This window comes from Rhizopus microsporus (assembly GCF_002708625.1).
Source record: "Rhizopus microsporus ATCC 52813 unplaced genomic scaffold scaffold_3, whole genome shotgun sequence".
NCBI lineage: Eukaryota > Fungi > Mucoromycota > Mucoromycetes > Mucorales > Rhizopodaceae > Rhizopus > Rhizopus microsporus.
Window position 1 is genome coordinate 16,316 of NW_019671918.1, and position 22,509 is coordinate 38,824.

The 22,509-nt window shown below is 38.0% G+C and overlaps 10 protein-coding genes across 10 annotated transcripts; 1 reads left to right on the forward strand and 9 right to left on the reverse strand.

Annotated features, from left to right (window-relative positions):
• Window positions 1-814: 814 nt before the first annotated feature.
• Window positions 815-3,201, reverse strand: RHIMIDRAFT_286595 (DUF590-domain-containing protein; the record flags this gene model as incomplete). The annotated part of the gene is made up of 6 exons (XM_023613393.1): window positions 815-1,274; window positions 1,334-1,437; window positions 1,495-2,049; window positions 2,105-2,620; window positions 2,671-2,881; window positions 2,933-3,201. The coding sequence occupies 6 exons, from the start codon at window positions 3,199-3,201 to the stop codon at window positions 815-817; spliced, it is 2,115 nt and encodes a 704-aa protein (XP_023468774.1).
• Window positions 3,202-3,438: 237 nt separating this feature from the next.
• On the reverse strand, window positions 3,439-3,786 carry RHIMIDRAFT_194704 (uncharacterized protein; the record flags this gene model as incomplete). The annotated part of the gene is made up of 1 exon (XM_023606017.1): window positions 3,439-3,786. A coding segment is annotated over one exon (348 nt), but the record flags the coding sequence as incomplete, so codon positions are not given.
• Window positions 3,787-5,083: 1,297 nt separating this feature from the next.
• RHIMIDRAFT_286596 (Pkinase-domain-containing protein) lies at window positions 5,084-6,226 on the reverse strand (the record flags this gene model as incomplete). The annotated part of the gene is made up of 6 exons (XM_023613394.1): window positions 5,084-5,133; window positions 5,175-5,502; window positions 5,593-5,726; window positions 5,780-5,864; window positions 5,912-5,995; window positions 6,059-6,226. The coding sequence occupies 6 exons, from the start codon at window positions 6,224-6,226 to the stop codon at window positions 5,084-5,086; spliced, it is 849 nt and encodes a 282-aa protein (XP_023468776.1).
• Window positions 6,227-6,766: 540 nt separating this feature from the next.
• On the reverse strand, window positions 6,767-7,356 carry RHIMIDRAFT_234442 (uncharacterized protein; the record flags this gene model as incomplete). The annotated part of the gene is made up of 4 exons (XM_023608156.1): window positions 6,767-6,978; window positions 7,047-7,112; window positions 7,166-7,238; window positions 7,303-7,356. 4 exons carry the CDS (start codon window positions 7,354-7,356, stop codon window positions 6,767-6,769), a joined length of 405 nt encoding a protein of 134 aa, XP_023468777.1.
• A 118-nt stretch (window positions 7,357-7,474) lies between these two features.
• RHIMIDRAFT_234443 (amidohydrolase 2) lies at window positions 7,475-8,395 on the reverse strand (the record flags this gene model as incomplete). The annotated part of the gene is made up of 1 exon (XM_023608157.1): window positions 7,475-8,395. The coding sequence occupies one exon, from the start codon at window positions 8,393-8,395 to the stop codon at window positions 7,475-7,477; it is 921 nt and encodes a 306-aa protein (XP_023468778.1).
• Window positions 8,396-9,456: 1,061 nt separating this feature from the next.
• RHIMIDRAFT_83662 (uncharacterized protein) lies at window positions 9,457-11,311 on the reverse strand. The gene is made up of 4 exons (XM_023615766.1): window positions 11,128-11,311; window positions 10,940-11,066; window positions 10,498-10,884; window positions 9,457-10,443 (listed from the first exon to the last, which is right to left on the reverse strand). Exons 1-4 carry the CDS (start codon window positions 11,250-11,252, stop codon window positions 9,523-9,525), a joined length of 1,560 nt encoding a protein of 519 aa, XP_023468779.1. The 5' UTR covers window positions 11,253-11,311; the 3' UTR covers window positions 9,457-9,522.
• Window positions 11,312-11,652: 341 nt separating this feature from the next.
• Window positions 11,653-13,334, reverse strand: RHIMIDRAFT_234445 (ATP synthase subunit beta, mitochondrial; the record flags this gene model as incomplete). Its single annotated transcript, XM_023608158.1, has 4 exons — window positions 11,653-12,890; window positions 12,941-13,107; window positions 13,177-13,216; window positions 13,274-13,334. The coding sequence occupies 4 exons, from the start codon at window positions 13,332-13,334 to the stop codon at window positions 11,653-11,655; spliced, it is 1,506 nt and encodes a 501-aa protein (XP_023468780.1).
• A 3,917-nt stretch (window positions 13,335-17,251) lies between these two features.
• On the reverse strand, window positions 17,252-17,558 carry RHIMIDRAFT_271277 (uncharacterized protein; the record flags this gene model as incomplete). Its single annotated transcript, XM_023612246.1, has 2 exons — window positions 17,252-17,344; window positions 17,424-17,558. Coding segments are annotated over 2 exons (228 nt in total), but the record flags the coding sequence as incomplete, so codon positions are not given.
• RHIMIDRAFT_83677 (uncharacterized protein) lies at window positions 17,509-18,254 on the reverse strand. Its single transcript, XM_023615767.1, has one exon. The coding sequence runs from the start codon at window positions 18,204-18,206 to the stop codon at window positions 17,763-17,765; it is 444 nt and encodes a 147-aa protein (XP_023468782.1). The 5' UTR covers window positions 18,207-18,254; the 3' UTR covers window positions 17,509-17,762.
• Window positions 18,255-18,636: 382 nt separating this feature from the next.
• RHIMIDRAFT_198950 (epsilon subunit of F1F0-ATP synthase N-terminal domain-containing protein) lies at window positions 18,637-19,233 on the forward strand (the record flags this gene model as incomplete). Its single annotated transcript, XM_023606334.1, has 4 exons — window positions 18,637-18,672; window positions 18,746-18,899; window positions 18,952-19,040; window positions 19,108-19,233. Coding segments are annotated over 4 exons (405 nt in total), but the record flags the coding sequence as incomplete, so codon positions are not given.
• Window positions 19,234-22,509: the final 3,276 nt, after the last annotated feature.

Genomic DNA, 22,509 nt, shown 5'->3' on the forward strand with positions numbered 1-22,509 from the left:
AAAAAAAAAAAAAAAAAAAAAAAAAAAAAAAAAGCTCTACAATTAGTTCCTCAGGGGTGATTTTATAATCAACAAAAGTAGAAAGACAACTTGTCATAGTTCTTTTAGTAAAAGAACAATGTTTTACTAGAACTGACTGTAAACAGTTTTATAAAGATAAAATACGTGTAACCATGCAACGCTTATATTCCTTTTGCTTCACTTTTGGTCACAAATGTTTAAAAGACAAAACCTTTCTGTAAGAAAATACGTTTATCAAAAACTAGAAGCTAGCATCTCTAAAATATAAATATGGAGGATATTATCTGTAGCACATCTTTTTTAAACTGTGATATATTTTAATAAGAAATAGCTCATGTATGCATTAGAATAGTATCTAGGCGTTGATTTTCCATATAGTGTTCCCACCGTCAATTGGACTTTTGGACGTATTCTTTCTTTGAAGTATTTGATTAGTTTGAACATACAATTTTTTGTCATGAAGGCTTCCGTGGAAGTAATTTTGAAAAAAAAAAGCGACAACTTTAATTGAGAAAAATTCCTTTCGATTGAGACTATCCCTAAGAAGAAAAGGACTATACAGCAGAATACTCCACTAGTAAGGATCGCAGAACGCATTTTTAATGTTTAATAAAAAAAGCTTATGACTCTAGAGCAAGTAACTAAAGCCGCAGGCATTAACCATGAGAAAAAAATGTCAAGGCAGTCTGTGATCTCTTTGATTCGCTTGCAATGATTAGAGCTTATATTTAAAGTTTCTAATAACAAAACTTTCACAATGTGACTATAAGAACGATTGTAAAGCTATAGATGTTTATTCAGTCTTGAAGGCGTTTTGAACTATCTGTACAGCTGTATCGACTTCTATCTTGGGCTGGTTCAGGTGATTTCTCCATATCTTGGCTGACAAGCCTTGAGAAAGATCACTGTTATCTTGTTGCTCAGTGGCACTGATGAACGCTTCATGGTTGCCTATCATACGCTCTAGCCAAACCTTTTTTAATTTATATTCTTCCTTCTTGACCAAATACTCAGAGGCATTGGGATATAAGAGATGAATTGCTTGACGAATACCCAATCGAAGAACAACATAGATGTGTTCAGATATAAGGATGGCTACTAATGTAAAGATAGGAGTGTAGTAAGAGTGGATGTTTGTAGAAGGATGGAAAAGGTAGGCGAAGGAGCTCATAGTGATGGACGATAACCAGATTAAGGTCTCCATATTGCCTAACCAAGGCCCAATACTCTCCGCACGTAACGGAGTAGGACGTCTATAACATATACATTACCTACTAGTATATTACTACAAAGAGCTCATTACCTTGTATACTTGCAAATCTTGACAGCATCACCACGTAGTTCAATCCAGTTATTAATCAGACAGCATAAAGCAGTAAGTGGCCATACTGTAGAAAACATACTGACATAGCCAAACTTACGATGTATTGTGTGTCAGCAAGGGAATATAATACTCAACCTTTGTATTCTTACCTGGATAACCATCTCTGCATAGTCAATGTAGATATCGTACTCCAGCATTGATACTTCATTATAAACCTTTTCCATAAACTTTACTTCTTCCTCATCATTTTCTGATGCTTCTCTAATTGCCAACTCTTTTGTCGTAGGCATTTCCCTTTTATGTAATACTTTTTCAGATACCCTTTGAGCCTTGGGTTTGATAAGGTTGATTACGTAAGGAACAGCCATTTCAGTTAAAAATCCCACTATTTGGCCAGTAACGACAAAATAAACAAGTTGAGCACGAAGTCTTTGAAAGTCTACTGATTTGTGATCATGACTAATGTTGTATTGAACAAGGTAAGGTAAGACATGGTCTCCAAAGGGGATATAGATCCAAGCGGTAATGAATATGGATAGATAGCCAACAAGGAAATTAGCAATAAATATCTTTTGTGTGTAATAGTATTCATAAGCAGCGCTCGTCTTGTGCATTTCCCAATCATTCAGCCGCTTCATCCATTGACTATATATTTTTGTCATTGTAGGAATCAAGAGAACATAGCCCACTGTAGGTGTATAATGCTAAATGGTATTAGGATTAGCTTCATTTTATTTTACATGATTGTGTATATCTTACCAAGAATTGTTTAAAGGGGCCATTGTAATATTCATGCAAGAATAACTGAAGCATAAACACGAACCCTACGATGATACTCAAAAAAGCCGCACCTATAGTAACACCAGGTATGGACGCTAACCTTCTGATCAATAGTTTATATGTGGATACCACAGGCATATCTTCTCCCGTAATTTCATCCTTAACCCATCTATCACCTTTAAACTCTGTTCTTCTTTTTTCATTCTTTGAATAATTTCGTGCGCCCCATTGAATTGCCAATTGGTTTTCTTTGCGTTTCCATATCTCTATAAACACAATAGCCCAAATGATCATGGCTAGAGAGTACCAGCCTGCCAGCGTATTAGTATGAGTCAAGTAAACAAAGACACCCAAGGATGCAGGTACACTCAGCCATAAGAAGTAATTTTGGAGAAATGCAAAATAGTAGGCAATTTTCTCACCAAAATGGTTTCTTATCAACAATAGATCATTATCATCAATCAACCATTTAGTAGACCAAGACTTTAACCATTTCTAATATAATTATTATTACTACCTATCCTTTAGAACATAGATAGACTTACATCATTCAACTCATCATTATGTAAAGGAATAATGCTTTCCACATATTGGTCTGTTTGAGGCGATATTCCTGCACCACCTTCTTCTTTTGGCTGTGTCATGATTTCATAGACTAGCCTTAAACGTTCAGCCTTTGTCAATTCCTTGAATGTTTGAATGTCCGAAGCTTCATCGATGTCATCTACACGTATGCCTAACAAGAAATCACGTACTCTAAACTGGGAGAATCAATATGTTTGCATAGACAACGTACGTGAGTCCTACCTCTCTCGACGAAACTCCTTTTTAATACATTGAATGGGACTGCTAATGAATATCAACAAAGTATCTGGTTCTTTTCCTGGGCGTATCTGATAACGAAGACCGACCGAGTTCAACCGAGCTGTTAGATCTTTTAGAGACTTTGTTACATGCTGTTCCAGTTGTTGTCTTGATTTATCTCTGCTACTGGTTGGAAACTTGAACTTTATAACATAATCAATACCCGCGTTTTTATTTAAAGTTAATTTTGAAGAAGAGGAAGGTGGTGGCATTGGCTGAACAGGAGGGAAAAGGTGAGAGAAAGTTTGTGGATCATGTCCTGTGCTTGAAAGAAATGTCTCTTGTTTATTATTGTTACTATTAATAATATTATTACTATTATCCGTCATTAGTGAAAAGAAGAAGAACAAAAAAAAAAAGGAATTTTGAAAGAAAAAGGAAAGCGGATTTGAAGCGGCGTTTTATGGCTTTTTTGCTCGCATATAATCTTCTTTACCCAAATCCAAGAAATCGATCAATTTGTGATACAAGAACTTGTAAGCCCAAACATTTCCTTTTAGTCGCTTTACATTGACAATAAACAGTCCAGGCAAGTTTTTAAATCTACAAATCTCAACTAGGAATCTGATCTCCTCTCCATTATCAATACATGCTTCTCCATAGATTGGTTGCAATCTTCCTATTTCTTCTTTACGTTTGGATGCCTTTCTTCTCGTGCATTTCAATACGAATGGACCACCTTCGTTATCTGATATCGCTTCTATGCCGAGAATGCGCAAAATGCAGCTTGCTTCTTGAATGACTTGTTGTGGCGGACGAGAGGTAAGAGCTGTACGGTCAATAGGTCCTTGATGAATCTGAATACGTGAATCACCTGCTGATTCTTTTTTGACAAGAGGAAGCGCGTTACTGCTTAGTGTTCGTCCTCTAGTATTTGTACTGACAGTAGGTTGAGGTACAGCCACGGACACCTTTGGCTGAGCAACTGCCTTCATGACAGCTGTATTTGGTGGTATTACTTCTTTCTTGTATTCGTTTGTCTCTGGGAGCTTATGTGACCTCTTCTTGATCCAATCCATCATCTTCTTTCCTGTTTTCTTTGGTTGCGTTTGCTGCCTATCTGCTGTGTTTGACCAAGTGTTTCGTTGAGACTTTGGCTGCTCTGGGCTCTTTCCAAACAGCGCCAAGTGCTGCATGACATTCTCCTGGCTTGATTTCGTCGGAGGAGGGCTCCTGGTTCTTCTGTAAATGCTTCTTCGTACAGCCGCCATTGCCTTATCGCCAATTCTACGTTTTGCTGTAGAATAGGTGATATCTGGTACAGGTGAGTTACCTGCAGAGGAGGCTACAGATGAGGTATCATTAGAACAAGATAAGCTTGTGCAAGTATACTCTTGGCGGATCATAGAGGTTCGTTTTGGCTGCTGTTGTTGTTGAGCAATGCTTATAGCAAGACGAGAGGAAGGGTCTCTGATTGAGACAGAGCTCTGGGTTGATGAGGTCACACCAGATTCAGACATATTTGACAGTTGGCTGTTATCCTCTGTAAGACGCATAAAAATAGATTTAGGAACTGCATTTTCTTCAATAGCAAGCGAATTGGAAGAATTACCGATGGTGGACGTTTCAGAATGATCTGCTTCTTCAGCTACTTTTGATGTATTGGGAGTTCTGGTGAAGAAGCCCAAGAATCGATCCTTATGCTGATGGATTCGAACGCTACCTAAAGGTTTAGAAGAATCCAATTGTGGCGTTGGAGTTGATAGTGACTTTTCAGGTTGTACTGTATCCATTACTACTTCGGATATTGTAGAAGGAGGTATCATTATCTCTTTTACTGGCTTACGCGTAATAAAACTGGGAATCTTTGAAGACCTTGTTGAGTTGTGACGAGCAGGCCGTTTCTCTAAAATGGGTGGTGTTGTGATAATTAATGAATGTCTATTACTCTCACGTATGGTTGATGCTTTGGCTACACGTTCGGCTGAGTGTTTAGCAAAAAATTCGTTATTGGCAACAGGAGCGAATCGATCGCGATGAGTCGACAGAGGATTCTTTCGCGTCTGGTGAATATCTGTGCTTAAAACAGAAGCTGACTGTTTTGGATGATCTGAAGGCACTGAATCCATACTGATGTCGTGGATCAAAAAGCCTCTATATTCCTCTAGCCAAGGATGCTTGATTACTATATCCAAGGTACATCGCTTTGATGGATCAGGTACCAGCATTTTTTCCATCAAATCACGAGCATCCGGAGAGATGTGTGGAGGAAAGATGAGACGAGTAGATATAATGTAGCGGTACAATTGATTGATATCGTCACTATCAGGATTCGAAGGGTCATCGTCAAAAGGAAGGAATCCAGAGAGCATAGCGAATAGGATGACACCACAAGACCAAATATCTACAGCAGATCCAGCGTATAAACCAGCATTGACGACTAGTTCAGGAGCAGCATAACATGGAGATCCGCATGTAGTAGACATCATATCATCAGCTGCAGTGGAGAATTGGTTTGCGAAACCAAAATCAGTTACAATGATATTACGATTTTTGTCTATTAGTATGTTTTCCTAATATAGATACAAAAAGACAAAAACAGAAAGAGAAAAAGAAGCAAAGATGAGGAAAAAAAGAAGGAGGTATCAATATAAGCTCCTTACTAGTTTTAAATCACGATGAACTATTTTACATTTATGCATATATTGAACACTGCTTATAAGTTGAGCAAAGAATCTTTTTGCATCTCTTTCTTTCAAGTAACGATGTGCCAAGATGTATTCAAATAATTCACCTCCTGTTTAATAACCTGTTATCCTTACTACCTAATATGTACATATGAATTATTACCAGATGCATATTCTAATACTAGTCCAACGTATTTTTCAGTTTCTATAACATTATATAATTTTACAATATAAGGATGACTCAGATTCTACAAGTCAGCATCAGATTAATGTATAATGAAGAGGATCAGCGTACCTTTAGTATAGCAATCTCCCTTTCAACCTTATTGATGCGACTATCGGAGCCAATCCCACCTTTTCTAATTAATTTAATTGCCACCTTTATTTAACAAAAAAGAGAGAGTCAGTTACCCTTTAGTTATCCTGATCAACCCTATTTTACCTCTTCACTCGTTTCCGAATGAACACCTAATTTTACTTTTCCAAATTCGCCTTCACCCAGTGTCTGTAATAAAGTATAGGGTCCTAATTTATTTTGTTTCTTTTGTGTCGGCCTGCTGGGTATATTTGATTTTGTTGCTGATGTTATTGTAGTAACCACCTCTGTCATAGCAATAAAGTGTTAATAAAAAAAAAAAAATAGAGAGAAAGAGAAAAAGAGAGAAAAAGAGAGAAAAAGATAATATAGATGGTATTTGTATATGTTTATGTACATATATAAAGAGACGATAAAAAAAAATCAAGGGGTGCAAGATGAAGCAGCGTGTCTTTCAAGGAGTTATTATGCTGACATATTGGCGCCTTTTTTTTTTTGTTTCTTTTATATTTGATAACATAGAAAATGTAAGAGAAAGCTTAAGCCACGATAACAAATGAAGCCCTTTTTTGTAATAAATGAGATATAAAAGCAAATTGACGTAGAAAGTTACGTAAAGATTAGTCATCATTCAAATAAGGAGGATAGTTTAATAAATGAACAATTACTTGTAAATAAGCCCAGTCATACATGCATATATTTACATCGTTCTTTGTAGCATCTACCTTCCGCGTACGTTTCGTATTTAACCAGGTTGACGCCATAGCTATATGACATATAAGGAAGGTCACATGTATTAACAAAGATAGATGTTTATTTAAAGATGTATTATGTTTAACATATAGGAAAGCAATTGTAAAGCCAATGTTTTGATTGGGGTATAGAAACATCGGTTATACTACTATCAATGCTATTACAATCATCATCTATATTACACGACGATGGATTATAGCCCTTCTCTTTCAATAGTTGATGTGTCCAAAGTAAGTAAAGGCTTTCATTATCATCATTAGGACTAATTGTAGACGCAGTAGAAGATGAAGACCCTAATATATTCAATTGCACGCGCGCATGAGTCATTTATGTATAACAGAGATGCATGTGCCATAGTTACCCAACGATATTGCACCATATTGACTACGGATAGGTGATGATTTACTATCATTATTAATAATACATTCTGATATTTGGCGTTAATAGACGAACTAATGCTGTTCAATATCTTTTGCATACCTTCTTTTTGATCTCTTACTATCAAAAATGATAATGCTGAGGAAGGAGTAGGTGGTAATTCTTGATAGAAAGTCTTAAAAAGAGATAAAGGAAAGCATTAATCGTTTGTTATCTTTCCTTTTCTTTTCTTTTTTTACTTTTTCAGGATCTCTTGTTTGTTCAAGTAATGTAGAGTTTGATATAATAGACATAATAATTAAATGTGTATATTTACAGTGATAAAGATAAAACAAAAAAGAAAGAAAGATAGAGTATTTATAATTGAATTATTGCATTTATAGAGTTCTTTTCTTTTTTTCTTTTTTTTATTTACACAGTCGGCGATTGTAATCTGTAAATACGTACTGCGTTCGTAACAAACAGTTTTTGCTTATCTTCATTTGTCCAATGATCTACGATGTCGCTCAGGACCTCAAACCATTCTTGCCAAGACGCAGCCAAGGTACACATGGGCCAATCACTTCCAAACATAAGTCTATCTGGGCCAAAGCAATCTCGAGCAACTTGAATAAATGGTGTCAGTTGCTTGGTCATTGCTGCTTTACTTCGCTTATGCTCCTTCTTCAACTCCGTTAGCAAGCCAGATAATTTGCAACACACATTCTCATAGCGAGCCAATGCTTCCATTTCAGACTTCCAAAATTCAAACGCTGCTTCTCCCGGTTGACTATCACATGGAGGTTTAGCCATGTGATCAAGCACAAATTGAACAAGTGGGCATTGACCCACTAACTCTTTCAGTGGTGGAAACTGTTCTGGACAGTCATTACAGTTGATGGTTAAATCAAAACTCAGATTGTGCTGTCCGAGTATTTGTACACCTTGAACAAAATCAGGATGACACACTCTTTTGGGATCACCTGACGAGTCTTGGATCAAATACCTCACTCCCTTCAGCTTTGTTCCAACGAGTCGTATTAGTGTACGCAAGTACGAGCTCACATGCCTACCCTGATGTACAGGTGCAAACGCAACAATCCCGCCGATTCCCCCAAAAGTAGCACTGGCTGTTAAACTGTCTGCATAGCGATTGATCCATTCAGCTTCCACTAATCCATGATGTGAATCCACATTTGTTTCAACATAGATAACATAATGAACACCCACTCTTTTCGCTTCCTGGGCATATTCCTTGGCGTCCTTATGCTCGGTACCTGATATCCAGGGTATATACACTTCATCTGGGTGCCAAAAATGAACGTGAGCGTCAACGACCGGTTGAATCGTCATGATGATTTCAAATAGACTAAGAAAAGGAAAGGAGTAGAAAACTATTTATTTTTTTCTGCACAGCTAACACATTCAACCTGTTTCTCTTCAGCGTGCGAATTACGTTTTTACCAAATTAGGTAAATCATGATGTCAAAATGTCCATTTAGCAACTTTATATGGAGGGAAAAATAGAAAAGCTTAAGTATTCGGTGAAACGCTTTCTGTGTCTATGTTTATATGATATCTTGCAGTAATCTTCATAACAAAGAAAAATAAGATATAGAGATCTGTTTTTAGTAGAAGTACTTAGTCTTGGCTAGCCTTCGTCTCTTTTAAAAGCTTTGTCATAGTATACCATATCATAAGAGGTTTTACATATCTCTGACGTTGATCACTACGACAACATTCGAGTATAGTAAAATCCAGTTATATGCATCGCATTAAATGAGAATAAATATACAAGGAGACCACGTTAAATATAAACAAAAGATGCATATTTATACATAATCAGTCAATCGATCTCTCTGCTGCTTCAGTTCGCCCCTACATCCATCCAAGTATCTCAATAAAGAATGAGAGTACAAGCTATCAGTTTCGAGAAAAGTTGGCTATCATATTATCGAAGCAAAAGGATCAGCAGTTATGGGCACACGGAGCTCAATCAATACTACTAAAAAAAAAAAATGACAGTAAAAATTAATAGCACAATCAGTTATTGACTAGAGTTCCGAATCCTCCACCAGCAAATAGAAAATGGAAAAATAAATAACCGAAAATGGTAATCTATGTCTGTAAAAGTAATTACGCTGGAGTAGACAGGTTAAGATAAGGAAATGGTCCGACCAGCTGTACCATTTCCATTTATTATCTCCCTTCACATTGTACACTCACATATATGCATACCCCCTTCCTGGTATGCTCAAAGCGATCTTGGCTCAGTTTACGGCATTGAATGTTGGTTCTAGTATCTATTCGACTTTATTGCATTCCATAGAGAATAGCATCTTACTAAGACTTGTCTAATAAAGCTGTAAGTATTTTAAAGATGAGAACCAATAACAACAATTGCTACTTTGAAGGAGAAATAACTGTGAATATTAGAAAAAGCGATGCCTTGTGTTTATTATTATGATTATTTTCTAACTTTATGTGAATAGAACCGCAACCATTGCAAACAGCGCAGATGCGAAAAAGACACCACCGGATTGGATAATTGCAGAAACTAAGGAGAAGGAAGATAATGGTGACGATGAAGATGAGGCATTGGTTGAAGGGCCGCTAGCTGAAGGAAACCCAATAGGACTATTAAAGTTGGGTGCAACATTTGCACAGGTTTGAATGTCGTGTCGTTTTGGTACTACTTCCTGTCCAAGGCCTTCATTCTGACAAGACTTGGTTTGCATTGCTTGCAAATTGTACAACCAGCTCAACTTGTCTCTAGGAGAACAGAAAGAGAAAGCACCATATTCTCCCTTTTCAGCATCACCGCTGATATCGGCGCATGACGTGATTCCACACATAATGTCCAATTGAGCTCCAATAGTAGAATTACCCACCTGTCGAGAGGCAGCTTCGACCTTGTCAGAGGCAACACATCCAAGGTTTTCAACCATACATTCGCATGCCCCGTCCGAAGGCGTAGGTGGAAGTTGGGCTGTCGCTTTCCAGTTTTCAGAAATCTCCGGACAGGCCGATGCGGATCGTTGCTCGTTATAGTTATCCATATGCACTCCCTTTGGCTTAGCATTGAGCATTTGGGCCTGCAAATTGTGATAATCTTGCAATTCTTCAGCTTTGCCGTCTCCGTTGATCTTTACTAAGCCATATTTATTGTTTTCTTGTGTCCACTCGTAAACAACGCCTCCAGACCAAACGTTTGTCATCTGTGGTCCATATATTGCTGCAACTTCAGCAAATTGTCGCGGTGTCACCAAATTACAACCATATTCGGATAAAAAGACAGGTTTGCTATAGGCTTCAAACTCTTTTGTACGTTCCTTATATCCAGACTTTTCAAAACTTGAAGCTCCACACCATTCATACAGATTGATACCAAAAAAGTCAGCCTGCCAAAGAACGATCAATGCAAAAGATCTCTTTATATACATATATATATTTACCTGAGTGTCTTCGTCTCCACAATTGAAATAATCTTTGATGGGATCACGGATAAATTCATCATCATTACTTGCATAACCTACAGGAATTTGTCTATTGTGAGTTGATTGAATGTACTGTTTAATATCTCGAATCGAGGCTTTCACATAAGCAGATGCCGGCGTATTGGTTTTGTCGTTTGTCACTTCATTTCCTGCAATAAATGCAAGTAAATTATTATATTTTGCAAACGCGTCGACAGTTAATTTGTAAGCATTATAAAGATGAACGGTGTATTCAGGTGCCTTTCGATTGATTGAGTAGTGAGGTGTGGCAATATCGAGTAGTAGATAGATTCCTGCGTTCGCAAATGATTTCATACATGCATCGTGGTCACGTCTAGGGTCAACCTATATATATATTAGTTTTCTATAGCTTGTTGTATGTCTTCTTTAGAAAGCTTGCCTCATAGACACGAAGGACATTGGTACCTAGTTTGGCCATCAGTGGAGCATCTCGAGCACAAGCTGCAGGATCAGCCAAGGGATCCATTGTGCCATCTTTGACTTGTCCTCTGGGTTGATATGCTACACTAAAATACGCAGATCAGTTAATACGGATGATTATATGCCAAAAATAAAAAGACGTGATACCCTTTGATAAAAAATTGCTCTTTTGTAACAGAATCAAAGAACTTGGTTCCTTTGATCACAATAGGGTTTAGTGCAAAACTCAAACCTACTGTGAATAATAGAGCGATAATAACCGAGATCTTCATGTCAAAGATAATGAAAAAGTAAAGAAAAGTAGAGAGAGCCAAAGGTTATTTTATTTCCGGGATTTTTTAACGTCTGTGATGAAAGAATGTTATGTCAGGGGAAATACTTTGTAGGCGTAATATCAATGGAATGGACTATTGAACAATAATGGCCTTTTTTAATTAAACGTGATCCAACAGAAAGTAAAGGGGTCACCTTCTCTTTCTTTTTCTGCCTTGTTAATATTCACAATGTAAACAGAAACGTGGCTTTAGTAGCCACAGCACAAGCATACATCCCCCTTTTATCACCCCTGAGGTCGTCATCTTTCATATGTCTTTTTTAATCAATCATTTTTTATTACACAATTATACAAAACATACGCTAGTTTTTCTTAAATTAGAAATCAAAATATTGGTTTTACTGATTAGCAAGTTCCTTGGCGAGCTCTTCAGCACGCTTTTGAACGTCGTTGATATCACCTTGCATGTAGAAAGCGTTTTCAGGCAAGTTATCGTGCTTACCAGCCAAGATTTCCTTGAAGGAACGAATGGTATCTTGGAGCTTGACGAGACGACCTTCGTAACCAGTGAAGACTTGGGCAACAGCGAAAGGTTGAGACAAGAAACGTTGAATCTTACGAGCACGCTCGACAACGAGCTTATCTTCTTCGGACAATTCATCCATACCCAAAATGGCAATGATATCTTGAAGAGACTTGTAGTTTTGAAGGATTTGTTGAACTTCAGTGGCAACCTTGTAGTGTTCTTCACCGACAATACGAGGATCCAAGATACGAGACTTGGAATCAAGAGGATCGACGGCAGGGTAGATACCCAATTCGGCAATGGAACGAGACAAGACAGTGGTGGCGTCCAAGTGAGCGAAAGTGGTAGCAGGAGCAGGATCGGTCAAGTCATCAGCAGGGACGTAGACGGCTTGGACGGAGGTAATGGAACCGTTCTTGGTAGTGGTAATACGTTCTTGCATACCACCCATATCAGTAGAAAGGGTGGGTTGGTAACCGACAGCGGAGGGGATACGACCCAAAAGGGCAGATACTTCAGAACCAGCTTGAGTGAAACGGAAAATGTTATCAATGAAGAGCAACACATCTTGACCTTCTTCGTCACGGAAGTATTCAGCAATGGTCAAACCAGTCAAGGCAACACGGGCACGAGCTCCAGGGGGTTCGTTCATTTGACCAAAGACAAGAGCACATTTAGAGTCACCATCGAGCTTAATGACACCAGTTTGGATCATTTCGTGGTAAAGATCGTTACCTTCACGAGTACGTTCACCGACACCACAGAAGATGGAGTAACCACCGTGAGCCTTGGCGATGTTGTTGATCAATTCTTGAATCAACACAGTCTTACCGACACCAGCACCACCGAAAAGACCAATCTTACCACCACGAGCATAAGGAGCCAACAAATCGACGACCTTGATACCAGTTTCAAGAATTTCGGGAGTAGGGGATTGGTCAACGAATTCTGGAGCATCAGCGTGAATAGGACGTTGAGCCTTGGAGTTGATGGGACCACGTTCATCAATGGGTTCACCAATAACGTTGATGATACGACCGAGGACTTCCTTACCGACAGGAATGGTGATAGGGGCACCAGTGTCAACAACCTTTTGACCACGGACAAGACCTGAATTGATTGGTTAATATGTCTCCACTATAAGCACAATTTTACTTTACCTTCAGTACCATCCATAGCAATAGTACGGACAGTGTTTTCACCCAAGTGTTGAGCAACTTCGAGGACAAGACGTCCACCAGCGTGATCTTGAACTTCAAGAGCGTTCAAGATGGCAGGTAAGTTTTCTTGTTCGAATTGGACATCGACAACGGCACCGATGACGGAACTATCGATACAAATTAGTTGTTGTTCTTTCTTTTCTTTATCTTTTTATTCATCATCTCTTCGTCCTTACCGAATTTTACCGGTGGAAGCAGCAGTGGCGTAGGCACGAGCTAAGTTGATTGCAAGTGTTATTAGATTTGTTAATTATCTGCATGTTTCAAATTTACCAGCACTAGGAAGACGGATGGTGCTTGAAGCAACGCGACCAAGAGCACGAGAAATAAACATTGCTTAAATACCGAAAGGAAAAAGGGGTTAAAGACGGTTACGGTAAAAAAGGCTTATTTACAAAGAAGAAAAAAAGAAACCCTGCCCAAAAAAATATTTACTCAAGAAAAGGGCGGGGGCCACGGAGAATGAAAAAAATTAGCTACTCTGAAGCGCTAGGGGGGTTGTGTTATCCTGATGTTAGGCGCACGCCCTAAGAAACACATGGCACTCACTTAAATCACCCCAGGATTTTTTGATTGGATAAAATAATGATGACGTTAGTATTTTCTTTTCGAATCAGAATAGAATAAGATATTCACAAGTACAAAGGGCCAAAGCAACTGGCTATTTAATAGTACTGGTTAAAGCACTCGATTAAATGCAGCATTCTTAATCCAATATTACAGTTATTATTAGCATAATCTGCAAGAATCGATCAAATGTTCAATGCTGCGTTGACGTCTTGGCTCCAGACCTGTCATTGGATAGAGTTGACAGTATTAAAATAGAATAATCAATACCTGACTAGCTGTAACTAAGCAAAAGTAACTTACCAAGTTTCCACCATAAGCATTACTAGCTTAACATTGTTTCCAAAGTTTCAAAGGATATGTAATGAGGACATAGCTTATTTTGTAAATGATTAGGTTAGAACATAAACTTTAAGCGTTCGAAGTTTGGCAGATATATCTATTTACGTTTTATCAGGACAGAGACTAGATCGATTAATAATGCTATTATTATCATTTACACACCATTTAACACAATTTTTGACTGTTCTCCGTTTAATCATCTTTTTTCTAAGAACTAAATCGAGATCAATATCTTGTACAGTTATGTATATAAATAATATTTGCATACTTATGATTACAATCAAACCCTCTTTAAGGCACAGCAATACCCTCTAAATCGTTTTTTGCAATGGCTGCAAACCCTTGACGTCCTGTATTCATCAACTAGTATTTATATCCTTTTTTTTTTGATAAGTGTCTGCATAATTTCTATTGCCTGTATTAGATATTATTACATTTTTTTGTAAATTCATTTTATCTTGGAGGGTATAGGAGTAAATGAACGCATAAAGCTTGGAAGACTTGCGCCGCCATATGCAAATATGGCTCTCCTATGGTGTTGATCTTGAAATCCAGTATTCCTACGATATAGCTGTCTCTCCTTTTTTCGTCTTCTGCTTGTGCTCGAGTTACATAGCGGTATGGCTCGTTTCGTAAGGCTCTTTGGCATAGAGCATTCATAATATGATTTAATGTTTGTTGTTTATTGCTATATAAATGTTCTTTCCTTTCGCGATGCTCAAATCCTTTCATGAAAGGAAAAATACTAATGATAATAAAAGTTTAAGTAAGGATATTCTAAAGATAGAAAACGATTTATACAACTTACTGAACATGAGATATTGATATGATTTGTATGTAGGATAGAATATTTGAACATTCTGTGACATTTGGGCTGTGAATCATGCCATGCCATCCTTGTATTCATGAGAACCGTATTGACGCCTCTTATTCAACTCGACCTGTGTAGACCAAGCAAAGCCAGAACATACCCTAAAATTAAGTAATGAAAAAAAAAAAGGTTATTAGTGTACCTTCGTGCACACTCTGTGTAAATGTCTTACTAGTAATCGACGTTATGTATTGAAAAAGTATGTTCTTTAGTTGTCTGCTTATTGATTATATGCTCATGAGATACATAAACAGCTATGACCAAAACACGAAAACGTACATAAAGGCGGTGTGTAATTAGTTTTTCTTTTGACTCGTATTTTCTGGCTTGTATATAGGTACCTCTTTTTCAACTACTGATATTAACAGAATCTGGTGCACATTGTTCATCATCATTAGTTTCTAGAAGCCTTCTTATTATCCATAAAACCAATGCAATATAAAAGTATTAGCACATACGCAGTAAGAGTGCTTCAGATATTTGGCTTACCAATAGTTTTCGTCGAGAATAGAACAGACACCATGTGTCCGTCAGATGAAATACTGTAACCCAGTGTGATCTTGTTTTTTTCATTGTTCGTATTTATAGCTAAACATTACAATATGTCATGAATATTTACAATATCAAAAGCTAGCAATAGGCAATCTTACAGTTTTGTTTTCTTTGTCTGTTTTTCTGAAGATGGTCGATATTGAATACATGTTCCCATAGTGTCTCTTTGCTCTCCGCGTTATAGTTGTTACCGAATGCTGTTATTGGCATTAGATCCAGGTAATACTAGTGAAGTGAATTTTTATTAGTGATATTATGACGTTATGTATTTCAAAAATATAATCTGCTATAATACCTTATTCGTATTCACATCAAATTGCTCCACTAATAAATTTGCAGGGACAGGATATTCTGCCTCCTTACATCGTCTGAACAAATGATACATAGCCATGTAACCAGCTAGAGAAACATAAGCTTAATATAAGGTAAAAAAAATTAGCTTTAGACAAAGGTAAAAATTGATATCAACTATTTAGCGATTCCATGCTTTGCTATAGATAGCAAACTCCAAGTTAGAAATTCAAATTGTAATCCACTAAAATTAGTTGCTTCCCTTAAAAGTGTGGCACTGAAGCGTAAAAGGTTGCGTGAATTTGTGAGGGCAAAATCATACGAGAAAATTATGTCAAATGAAAGATCTCTAAATACACCATAGGATATACTACAAACTATCCTAAAAGTAAGGAAGTAGTTTAGTATTATGCCTCTTCTGTATAAGCTTTTAATCTGAAATATATACCCGTTTAATTCATAGGTAACAGGAAGAAAGGGCGTCGAATGTGCAAATGTTGGCGATCTGTTTATAATACTATTTGCTACGAGATTTGCTGAAAATAAAGAAATTGCAGTAAGCTATCGTTGATCGAAAGATGTTTGCACTTTCTAGCCTATTTACCAACATTAGACACATTTATAGGTGATCGAGTTTGTGTTTTATATTCCAAGAAATATCCCTTGAAAACTACAAAAATATTTCTTCTAATGACAACTTCTTTGTTCAAAAGAATAAGGTTTATTAAACGCAGTATAGTTTATTCCGAGTCAAATCGCAAGTAGTTTGTATATAAAAAGAGAACGTAAAATAGGTACAGTAGCAATTTTGTATAAAACGTTTTCTAAAAACATATACTCAAGAGTAAATATTCTTAAGCTTGTTATACTCGTTTGATTCAAGGGAGTGCCATGTCATGTGCTTGTTAACAAAGACTTGACAGTATAACAAGCTTCTTCATCGATATATACCTTCTGCGCCATATCTTCTAATGGCAGCTCATTGATCTCTTCTGCTGCAATAATTCTCTTTATTGCCTCTCTAGTCTCTGAGCTAGTATGTCCGATATTAACTGCCATCCTTGCAGTATTGTGCATAAAATCTGTATGAACGTCATCAACCAAGTTAAAGATTAAGCGGTTCTGTCTTCTATTCCTCTTTCTTTGTAAATAATTTGTCTTCAATTGGTTATGTCAACTCTCAATATAGTTGTTCGTTTCCATATTGTTGAAAATCTGTAGTTGGTAAGCAGCAGACTAATGCACGAACCTATAATCAATAAGGTGCATTTGGATAAAGCGAGCCATGAAATCCGTATGCACTGAAAACTCCTGTTAGAAATGTAGCAGTTTCTGGTTGAACATTTGGGTTGAACTTTCCCACATCAAACTCTTAAGAGCTGTTATCATGTCTCTATGAACAGCATTGTTAGCAGAGACGCTTCCTAACTTGACTTTCTTGCGGATTTGATCTATCCAGGCTCTGCTGACATGGGAAAGACACCATTGTAAACTGACAACAGAACCAAAGACTCCTGTAATGACTGCATGTTCAACGGCAGAAACTATGGTTGTTATTTCCCTTAAGCAAGGAAGTTGTTGATCGGGTCCAAGGTTCTTGATAAATCTTAAAAAGCGTGTGATTGGAATCATTGAATGACCATTAGTAAAGAAAAAGGCAACTGGGCAACCACTTCTTGTAATGGAATATCTAACAACAATGTTATATAATATAACATTGGCTATGTTAGACACACAATGTGTAGCTTCCAGGCAAAATGATTCAGCTCGAATTAGTTGCTGTCTTTGCCATGGAGAAACAAAGCCGAATGTATAGCTCTGTTCTAAATTTTGAGCAATATAGATAAAGTAACCTCGTTGTTGCTGAAGATTTTTCAACCAAAGCTTGATCGATTCTTTCTGTTCATTGTGTTTTTTATACGATAGTTCTTGAACCTTTTTATATATGTTGTAAACATCTTCTGAATGGACAAGCTAATCACGATGTACAGCACACACTGAAGAGGAAGAAAAACTAGCAGCTTCAGGAAAAAGATCTCCTAACCTTTCATTAAAATGACGTTGAATTGCAGCTCTTATGTCTCTTCTACCATAGTCTTCACGTAACTTTTGCAATATAGCTTCCTCCGTATTTTCCGATTAAGGCAAAAAAGAGATATCACCAAGACTTCCAATAGGATGATTATGCTCATTATGAAGCTTGATGGTGACCTGATTAGGTGTTACAAAATAGCAGGTGACAGTAACATAGCGTCTGCAGTCGATCTTCCTGCTTGGTTTCTGAATTGGCCGGCTTTTAGATGATTCATCTTCTGTCTGTATACCAGCACGACTCTTATAGGTCCTAGATCTATGGCATATGTACTTAATTTTCCAAATGATACTTCTTCTTGTTACGCGCTTTGGCATAGACTGATCTTCTTCGTTTAAAGTAGACATATCACCACTCGTCTTTTTCTTATAAATCCAACATACTACATGATGAGCAGGTGAATTTTCAATGATGTTTTTCCCAGAGTCAGTATCAACAGTAATTTCTCTAGGAAAGGGTGTGTATTGCTCTAAAACTAAGCTCTCAGACATGATTACTATTCTTTTATAAAAGGGGAATAAGTGGAAGAAAAAGCTAAAGGAGAACTAAAGAGAAATAAAGGATAATTAATGATCACAGCATCAAAGAATAAAGAATAAATAGCTACGCGAAATTTTAAAGTTCAGAAAGGGGCAGAATCGCAACCTGTAGCAATACGTCATCAATTAAACGGGTGCACCCCCGCTGCCAGCACGGAATTTTTTTCAAAGTCCTGTCCCAAGCTTAATATCAAAAATGGACTGAAAAAAGGGCTTTTCCCTTTCTACTAGAATTTTTTTAAAGAATGAACGTTCTCGCCAGATCTGCTCGCGCTACCATCAAGTCTGCCCGTTTGGGTAAGTTGTCTATGCATTATATTGAAATGTATACTGACATTTCAAATTAGCTCGTTTCTATGCCTCTGAAGCTCCTGCTTCTACTGAAGCCCTTCGTTTGACCTTTGTTGTTCCTCACAAGGTATATCAACACACATGCACATATATATATACACCAACAATGACGTTCGATTTAACATTTGGACTCATTATAGGCCATCTACAAGGGTACCACTGTTCAACAAGTTAACTTGGCCGCCACTTCTGGTGACATGGGTATCCTTGCCAATCACGTTCCTTCCATTGAACAATTGAACCCTGGTATTGTCGAGATCATTGAAAGCGCTGAAATTACCAAGAAGTTCTTTGGTAAAATAGATACATTTGATTATTAAACTTGACTAACCATACAAACAATTAGTCTCTGGCGGTTTTGCTACTATCAACCCCGATAGCTCTCTCAACATCAATGCTGTTGAAGCTGTTTCTCTTGATGAACTCTCTCTTGAAGTAAGATATATATATATATATATAAGCACATAACTGAGGAGAAATATTAACATATCTCTTATTTTAGCGTGTTCAAACTGCCCTTGCTGAAGCTCAACGTAATGCTGCTAATGCTGCCTCTGAAAAGGAAAAGGCCATTGCCAAGATTGAAGCCGATGTTTATGAAGCTCTCCAAACTGCTTTGACCAAATAAATTTATTTAAAGTCGTTAATTGTATAATAAGGGAATCCGTGTCAATAAAAGAAAAGCCCTAGGTGTCTTTGTTCAAACAGCATTGTTAATATTTATCAGTGTACGAAGTGCCTAGAAGAAGACTGATTGTATAATGCTATTGTGTCAATAATTTTCAAGACGAGGACCCTATTTGTAAAACAGAATGCCAGTTTGGCCTTAGCTGGCTCAGCTATACGGTTAAACAGTCTTTTATTTACAGTTAAAGCCTCAAGTGGGCGCACGATAATAATAATACATCTTCTTCGTCTGAGGCAGGTCAAAAGAGAATAAAGAATTGGAAACTAAAAAACTCTTATGGGATCAAGGGTAAAAAGGTTGTGGAAGAAATAATGTTGGACTAAGTGTAAGATACACTAGTGAGGGGAAGGAAGAAGCCAATCAAGGATCTTTTGCCCAAGGTGAGGGGGGCGAAGAAGGCGGACGCTTTTGGTGATGGAGGTAGTCAAGTTCAAAAAGAAGAGTACAGATAGCTGGCCAACGGATGGTCCATGAGAAAGCGGTTTGAAAGGAGCGTGGTTTCTTTATAGGTAGCATGTTCAAAAGGAAGGGTAATAGATCAGAAATTATTTCGGGTATCATAAGTCGGCGGTGCATCTGGAGACAATGAATGGTGTGGGCTTTGGTGAAGGATTGGTTGGGGTGCTGAGGACAGGTTTTGTCGTGACCATTGGGAAGCCAACCAAGGCGCCAACGTATACAGCGACTTCTCTCAGATCTGGTCATTGGTAGCCAAAGGATAGGGTCTAGGGAGATAGTCGGGCGACAGTGTATAAGAAGAACAGAGGCGTACGTAGAGCGTTTGTGATTGAAGTTACCTTGGCGGTACTTCCTTTGCATCAATCGTAATAAGCGGCGATCAAAGAATTCTGGGTTTGGTGAGTATAGTTTTCAAATGGGGGACCTATAGAGCTTATACCATTGGGAATGACTTCTAGATTGGCGGATCAATGGGAGAATATGAGAAAGTAGTGAATTATCTGGGAGGGTATGGGTACGTAGAAGGAATTGGAACTGAAGGAAGTAAGCGCGTTCCTGCATGGTTGGTAGGTTTGCCAGGTGTAACATCACTGTTGCGGAGGAATTATGCGAGTCCCCAAAGATTCAACGTATGCAGGTATTCTGAGCGTCATCTATTTATTTGCTAAGGAAGTAGCCTTGGTTAACCTGTTATACAGTATTTCCAAAATTATTGATACTGATGCCAAGAGTAAAATTCGCGCTTGTTAAATTCTAATGTCACTTAAATGTCGTATATGTAGAAGCATTGTCGTACAAAATATATGTATATTAAGTGTCAAAGCATTGTCAGTTCTCTTTTTTCTTCTTTTTTTTTTTTTACTCCTTTTCTCATTAAAAGCCGAGTGTTATAATATGAGCTTTCAAATTTTCTATGAAGACGGGCACGGTAATGCAGCTGATGAATACGGTAGGCCTGAGCCTATGGACTACAATATTGATGAAGAGCGATATGCTTTAGAAACAGTTAGCTCACACACCCAGTATTTGCATAATCAGCCTCAGGAGAATAATTTCGTCGTAGCCTCTATGGCAGATGAAGATGCAAAAAATGACCCAGATGTTTGCATGAAGGAGGCATCGAGTAAGCGAGCGTACACACTCTATACGGATCAGGACAAAGTTAGATTCTTTAAACTGATGTTTGAGAAAGTTATGGGTGCCTCAGCTGATGCGAAAGAATTAGGTATTCATTTTCGCACAGCTTAAAGATAGGCTCAAATGTACAAAACTGATCCTGATAGTGTTTTTATAAAGCATAAGAAAACCGGTCGCTCGCGTATACTTCAAGAACACAAGCAGGTGATCTTGGAGTACATAGATGAGAGTCCTTTAGCCGCCTTGGAGCAAGTAATGGAGCGACTACTTCAAAAGTTTCAGGATCTCAAGGCCTCTAAAAGCACTGTCTATAATTTTGTAAGAACTGAATGTAGTTTGTCATTCAAAAAAAGCCCAATTTTCAGCCTGTAAATAGGAACAGTGAAGAAAAAATTCAGGAGCGTTTCGACTGGGTTCGTAAGTGGGGGGGGGGTTTACGAACATGGACTTTAGAACTAACTGCGTCTTTCTCGATGAGTCTGCATTTCATATTAATTTGAAACGTAGTATGGCCTGGTCAAAAAAAGGATTGCATGCTGCGGTTACAGTGCCCAAAACCCGAGCACAAACAACAACGATTTTAGGTACGATCTCTGCTTCAGAATTAATAAAGTATAGCCTGAGATTACCGCAGCCGTCAGCCAAGAAAAGAAAGAGAGAAGGTTATGTTGAGTTAACGAGCACAGGGACAGTAACTGGTCATTATTTTAGCTTTCTGAAGGCCATGATGGATGAAATAGATCAGTACCCACATATGAAATGGTATTATTTTGTTATGGATAGCGCTATAAGACCTCAAATCCCAGAATCCTGACGTCGTTCAAGTTGAGCAAGCCCTTTCTCAACAGCCAAGCAGCACCGTATCCGTAGAAGACTTTGGCCGCTTCCTTCAAGCCAGATCTTAACAGTCTGCCGTTCTCAGTCTATTCTATGGACACACCATCAAAAACCATGATAATGGATACCCTCCCTTTCGTAAGGTCCGTCTTTCAGCGTACTTCAACAAACAACGTGCCGATCAAAAGCTTATTCAAGACTTACGCGCCAAGTTTAGAGAAGACTCCGTGTTTATGATGGGAAACTGGTCCGCTCCCCATGCTAGGTATCATGAGCCCATTCGTGGTCTTGGTTTCCGAAGACTCCTCAAGAAGCATGGGTTCCAAGTCTATCTTATAGACGAGTCCAAGACCAGTAAGTGCTGTCCAACATGCCACAACGAAAGCCTCCGCACGCTCCGTCGTGTTCCAAATCCACGGCCTTTTAAGGTAATAATACATTAACCACTTAGATGACTTTATATTGATTGAACATTGTTTGTAGATGCACCAACCTATACTGTAGACCCACCATGGCAGTACCAGATAGATATCGTTTATGGAACAGGGATGTTGCTACTTGCCTCAACTATATGCACATTCTTCGTGGGCTTCGGCGTAATGGCATGGTTCCTCATAGGTTTCGCCGGGTTGTTGTTGCTCCTACAAGACGTCGAAGAAGAGTGGACGATCAGGAGCAACCAAGAACTAGAATACGCTTAGACAATGATTCTCCGTCGTAGTTATCGCTAGGACACATCTAGATGCCTTCGGGGTAAGTTATATATAGTAATTTTCTTGCATA

What these genes read in the sequence shown, in the direction of transcription:
- RHIMIDRAFT_83662 (XM_023615766.1), bottom strand. Translation starts at nt 11,252, where the DNA reads ATGAAGATCTCGGTTATTATCGCTCTATTATTCACAGTAGGTTTGAGT. An exon ending in ATGTCCTTCGTGTCTATGAG is followed by an intron (nt 10,885 to 10,939) that starts GCAAGCTTTCTA and finishes ATATATATATAG; the next exon opens with GTTGACCCTAGACGTGACCA. An exon ending in GTGGAGACGAAGACACTCAG is followed by an intron (nt 10,444 to 10,497) that starts GTAAATATATAT and finishes GTTCTTTGGCAG; the next exon opens with GCTGACTTTTTTGGTATCAA.
- RHIMIDRAFT_83677 (XM_023615767.1), bottom strand. Translation starts at nt 18,206, where the DNA reads ATGTCTGAGAGCTTAGTTTTAGAGCAATACACACCCTTTCCTAGAGAA.